This window comes from Salmo trutta, chromosome 7 (assembly GCF_901001165.1).
Source record: "Salmo trutta chromosome 7, fSalTru1.1, whole genome shotgun sequence".
Classification (NCBI taxonomy): domain Eukaryota; kingdom Metazoa; phylum Chordata; class Actinopteri; order Salmoniformes; family Salmonidae; genus Salmo; species Salmo trutta.
Window position 1 is genome coordinate 5,391,484 of NC_042963.1, and position 6,000 is coordinate 5,397,483.

At 37.1% G+C, this 6,000-nt stretch overlaps 1 protein-coding gene across 1 annotated transcript in view; it reads right to left on the reverse strand.

Annotated features, from left to right (window-relative positions):
- igf1ra (insulin-like growth factor 1a receptor) overlaps positions 1-3,360 on the reverse strand; it is a 112,772-nt gene extending 109,412 nt beyond the window's left edge. The window contains exon 1 of the mRNA XM_029757682.1: positions 2,302-3,360. Within this exon, the coding sequence (XP_029613542.1) occupies positions 2,302-2,395 (94 nt within the window). The 5' untranslated portion in view covers positions 2,396-3,360. The remainder of the gene's footprint in view (positions 1-2,301) is intronic.
- Positions 3,361-6,000: the final 2,640 nt, after the last annotated feature.

Genomic DNA, 6,000 nt, shown 5'->3' on the forward strand with positions numbered 1-6,000 from the left:
GTCCTCACGGTATTTCTAAGTTTTGTTATTTTGTTTTGTTAGTTTCACTTTAATAAATATGTGGAACTATACTCACGCTGCCCCTTGGTCTGCTCATTTCCAAGAACGTGAAACAAATGACACCCCCTTATTGAGCAATTCAGAAGGTTAGTTTGTGAAGGGTCTTACTAATCTATCGATTTTGCAGGAGACATGATTCTGTCAGTGGTGGGTCCCTTTTCTCCACCACACGGTGTTTAGCCTTAGAGATTCCACTAAGCAGCTGAACAGCAAACTTAAACAACATCAAAGTCAGACTTTACAGTAAATATTCCTAATATATTTATTCCTCAAGTTATTATCTTTCTATTATTTTTCTATTCTTCTCTCTGCATTGTTGGGAAGGGCCAGTAAGTACGTGTTTCACTGTTAGTCTACACCTGTTGTTTATGAAGAAAGTGCCAAATAAAATTGTATTTAATGGTAACAAACTGGCCATACTCTATTCAGAGGGGACAAAGTCTTCCTAAACTCACTGAGGCTCATTCAACTTTTCCCATTAATATAATACATGACTGGATAAAACATTTTTGTTCTATTTAGGTCATATACCTTCAACTGTCTTTACAGGTGTACATGAATAAGACTGGAGAATTGTATACTATGCAAACCTTAACATAGGTCCAACTTTAAGAGAAATATTGACAAAGGAGCTTGCATCGAAACATCAAGACCACTTTATTCACTCTTCAAAAAGACCTGTCCATTCTTGTCCTGCCACAGTTGTCTTCTACACCAACTCACAAGCCATTGCCTCTTCATAGAGACTAATCAAAACATGATGAAGCACACTATTTACATCAATCAGCACAATTAGGAGATTCTATGACAGGTTATAGGAACTATTGTGAGAGAGAATTGCAAGATGGATGGGGAATGTAGATCAACAGTCCTCAAAGCAGAGGATGACCAAAACATTGGGAGATCTGAGCTCACGTCCAATGAATTGTTTTATGTAATGGAATATAACCTATTTCTTTACACGCTGCGCAATCCTTCAAAGTCATTGTGCTGCACTTGTGGGAACTACTTACATGTTATTTAAAGATAATTATTCATTACTTTAACATAGAACTTGCATGTGGATGAGAAGTATTGTAAATAGAGAGAGGACTGAAAAGTAGCTCCGTTGTAAATGTGATTTTCCTGAACAGGTCATCTGCATTTCGTGTGTATTCCACCAATTGCTTGCTTACTCATGGCATAAACAATTGTTTAGCCTACGCGGGTATCCAACGACCTTGTCCCTGTTTCTGAATATCACACCACTTTTAAGAGGTCGCACAGACCTGTGGTAAAGAGATTGAGGCCTGTATCTTTATTTGAATACATAGAAGTGGGTAAGAGACTCAACTTTACCATTGTATTTTTAAACTAAATCTGGTGAAATAGCCTACTACTAGATTTCCTCCAGAATGTGCAACGTGACACCAAAGTCCTATATACTATTATAATACAATAATAACAATCGTTTTCTGTATTTGTTGTCAGTACATCAAAGGCCAAAAGCGAAGATTAGGCCTATATATGACAGTATTTTCCTCTAGGCTACTATGCTTGTGGATGTGCATGCGCAGCATGAAATTGGTTCGACTCGAAACCGTGCTTTGCCACCACCACTACGAATGCAAAATGGCCACATGGTTGAAGTAGTAACCTTCATCCATAGATTCATCCTCGTTCGTTAGCGGAAAAGCATCATTGTAAAGACTCATTGTTACAGGTGTAATTCACTCATAGCCTAAAATTGATCCAAAATGAAAAACATTATTTGTTTGTAAGCTACTGTGGAAATCTAACAATTCCAATGACTAATGTGATATGTTTACATTATGCAATGTACCATATGTTCAGCAATTTTCAATAGCTAAGATTTGTTTTAATCATCCATTTGCTTTGGCTATTTACGCCAAATGTGCTTAATCTCTGAACTCATATGAGCCTGGCTATGAAGCCTACAATAACATGTAGCATGTAGGCCTATGTATCTCTTTAGTGTCATGTAGCCCATATGATATGGACCAAAAATGATAGCCCACTGATGCTGTAGTCAGACCAACAATACAGCTGTAACTAAGTAACGTTAATAATAACAGATCAAATAGCTACAATCTCAAACGATAAACATTGTAACAGCAGATGTCATTGGCGGCTAAATGTTGAAGCATTGTAACGGCTCGCATGAATGAGGATAAAACCAAAGAAACACGCCAACGAATAGCTACAGTATTATTTTGATTAGGACATCACAATGACACTTACTTTTTCCATTTGCGGACAACAGGCAGATAGCGGAGACAGACAGCATCAGACCCCAAAACAAGGTCGAATTATTCCTCTCTGTCCCAGATCTCATTCCTGATCAATTATTAACCTCACTAAAAAGCAAATAACTTTATTCCAAAAAAGTGGAAAAGGGAGATGATGCCACCAAGATCACAAAAAGTAAAATACACTGTTTGACAGGTCGATTCAAATTCGTGTTTAGAGGATAGGCTACTCTTGTTCCAAGTCTCAGGGTTTTGTGTATAGGGGTATTATAAAAAAATATATATATATATAAGATGAAATAAATTAAAACAATTCGTTATTCTTGCCAAAGACAGAATGATTCAAGGGTGGCTGGCAAAACAGACATCCGTGCCACTGATTTTACTCGACATATGACAGTAATCCGCATCCTCAGTCTCCATCTCTTGAAACATCAGTAATGGTGTGCACGAGCTTTTATGACTGGCAATCGAACGAGAATCACTTGTAGACCAAAGAGTCTTCCGATCTTCTATCGTTAATTTCCGTCTGAGTGATGGGCATTAACAATAGAGTCTAGGGTGGAGGCTGAGATGGGAAATGAATGAAAACGTAAATCTGCTCAATAAACCCTCTCAACAAGACGCAATCCAAAATATCCGCCAGAACATAAATGGTTTCACCAATCGCACCCCCTTTTTCTCCCCCCTCCGCTTTCTGTCTTCAAGGTTAACGCAGTCAGTCGGCTCCTTTTTAGCTGAAAAAAAAAATGTTATGCCACGCGAGAGTAGACTATCGGCCTTCGGTTGGAGTGGAGTATGGTATACTTGCACCAAACTCAAGCTTCCGTTATGTCCTGTGAGCCGTGTATGGTTGATGATGTGTATTTTTTCGTTTTATCGTACAGCTCCAGTAAGCAGCTATCCTATCACTTGCCCTGGTTCTCGGTCTAGTCCGTAGAATCACTGCTGTAAACAAGAGTCAGGTCCGCTCACATAGAAACACAGCGCTAAGCATAAGGCAAGTCATGGAGAAAAGCTGGAATGGAGTAGGCCTAGCCTCTGACATGGATAAGCAATGTTTAGATCTCTTTCCACTTGATTCATTCAAAAGTATGCAGTCCTGCAAAAAAAATGTACAAATGACGCAAAGGTTTCCAGTAGATTTGTACACTGTTATTTATAGCACCCTTTATATACATTGGTTGCATGTGTTTATATAGGCATATGACCAGACTACACTATTATTCATTATTAGACTACTTTTGTTATTACCAGTGCAGTCATGGGCAAGTGCCAAAAGTGCCACTGTTTATTACATTTATAAACTATCTAAACTAATAATTAAGAGTTTATAATCTACATGTAAACCATTTATAACCATAGCCAACCTTAATGTAAAGTAATGTAAATTAAGCTATTTGGTCTGATTAGTGGAAGCAAATGAAAAAGAAAAAGGCATTATTCTGCACATAGGTTTATCTATATATTCCATATATTATTTTGTGTAGTAGTAAGAAGTGCAATATCTAGAAGGAAATATCGTTTATTTGTTGTTTCCTGGGAATAGAATATTATATCAGTAGCCTAAACGTCATATGAAATCTAGAAATGTTAGAATCCAGCCCCTCTTGACGGCTGGCTGTATCAAAACAGGCCAGCCTAATCCCTCTTTCCGGGACAAAAATTTAGCAAGCACCAAATATTTTTGTTGTTGTTTCACAATCACAGTGCAACATTGTATTTTCTGATGCATTGTACTTTCTTAGAATGCAAAACAATTTGTTATATTAGATTAGGCCTGCTGGTATAGATTTACACAGAGAATATAAATAGCCTAGCGCCCTAGCCTATATATTAGTATATTTCCGCAGTGCCTGTTTGATTGAATTCTGTCGGAATATTTTGATTGTAGGCTAAATGGATGGGAACGTCTTTTTCAAATGGTTTATCTCAAACAATACCCAGTTCCGATGTTTTATGTGCACATAGGCTACTTTGCCTGTGACACACGATTTCCCAAAGCAAATAGTAAAATCCGCCACAGAGTTTTATTGAAATGCACGGATTGGACTCAATGTTAGCCTTCATTCATCCGTAGCCTGTCTCTGGCTTGTTTTGCATAGATTGCGCACAATGGGCGGACCTCAAATAATCAAAGTTAAATCTGCAACAGTACAATTCTGAATTGAATACATTGAATTGTGATGAAATAATAAAACTGGTCACCAATTCTTGTTTGACATTTTTGGTGTTAACTTATATATACATCATCCCATGACATGATTTTTGTTTCACAAAGTTTATTTTGTTTGGATTTGTTTCTTAACATTTTGTTACTTACAAATTATTTGTAAAAAAAAATCCATAGCATATTTGTTCAACCATGATAAAATAAATTATGAGGAGAATTATGTTCCATATTTTGTAACTTACAAATGTTTGTAAGTATAGCCAAAATCAATTTCATGTTGCCAAAATTAAGAATCAATTATTGATACTTAGTGTAATTTGTGTAAATAGTTGTGACTGCTTTAGATTTCAGTCAGTGAAGAATAGCTCGACTATTACAATTTATACTGTAGGAGTGTTGAGCTCAACAAGACAATTCTGTTTACACTGCCCTGCTCGGAGGGGGCAACTGCCGAGCGAGTCTTGTGCGAGACCTCCGGAGGTAGCGCTAGAGACGTGATAATTTCGCAAGTTTAGACAACAATATTTATTGTCTCTCGAGAATCGATATCTCTCGACAACCTCTCGAAAATGTCCCTTTGCTGTCGTCAATGTCAAAACAGTCTAAGTTTGAAATTGTTAAAACTGAGAGAAGTAGGTAGACCTATTTATGTTAATCTTACAGTTATGTGAAAAACAAAACAAACTTCTGACAAAACAATCAAAATCTACAGAAGATGGCATCATGGCATCATGGCTTGTTTGCCTCTTTTACAGCATCGTATGTGAAACATGGCATAGGAATGCCAAAAACGGTTTGATGTGTAGCCTACTCATGTTTTCTTTAATCAAGGAATTGTTATGAGAAAGTGTGTCTGTCATAAAACTTTGACTGACAGTGTGCATTTTATTTATGTTTACCTCAATTTCAAACTCATATTTTATAAATAACTAGACCTAAGCAGTGGCATCATGCACCAACTATTTTTTAGAGGGCACTGATGATCACTGTGTTTATATTTAAATGGATAGAATTAATGATGCCTCTAAACCTAAGGGAGAAAAATAAGACAAGAAACGAGATAGAGAATAAAATACATTTTTACTTGCACTCCTGAACCCCTATACTGATTTTGCTATCAACTATTGCTCATATAAACATTTGCAAACCGTTCCTTTCAATATTGTTTTGCCATCTGTCCAGACCTCGTCTACACAACGCTATCAAGAACATATACAAGCACAATTTTGTAACTGGCGCCCTCTGTTGCTACAAAGATAGTATTGATGCATCATTGAGCATTGGACAATGCACCTTTAAACAAGGGCATGAAACTCTTGAGTGTGTTGCTCTGTCAAAGCTTCTTCAGAGTGTGCTTTGTCTGACACCCTGTTGTATTGCAAGTCTTACTGCAAGCCAATAGACCAAATGGTCAGTCATTCACAAGTGTAGGCTACTCTCGCCTTGTTCTTTTAATCCTAACTGGTACCTGGGAAAAGGTGCATAGAAGCTTTGTAGTGTGGCCCTATCACTTTATTT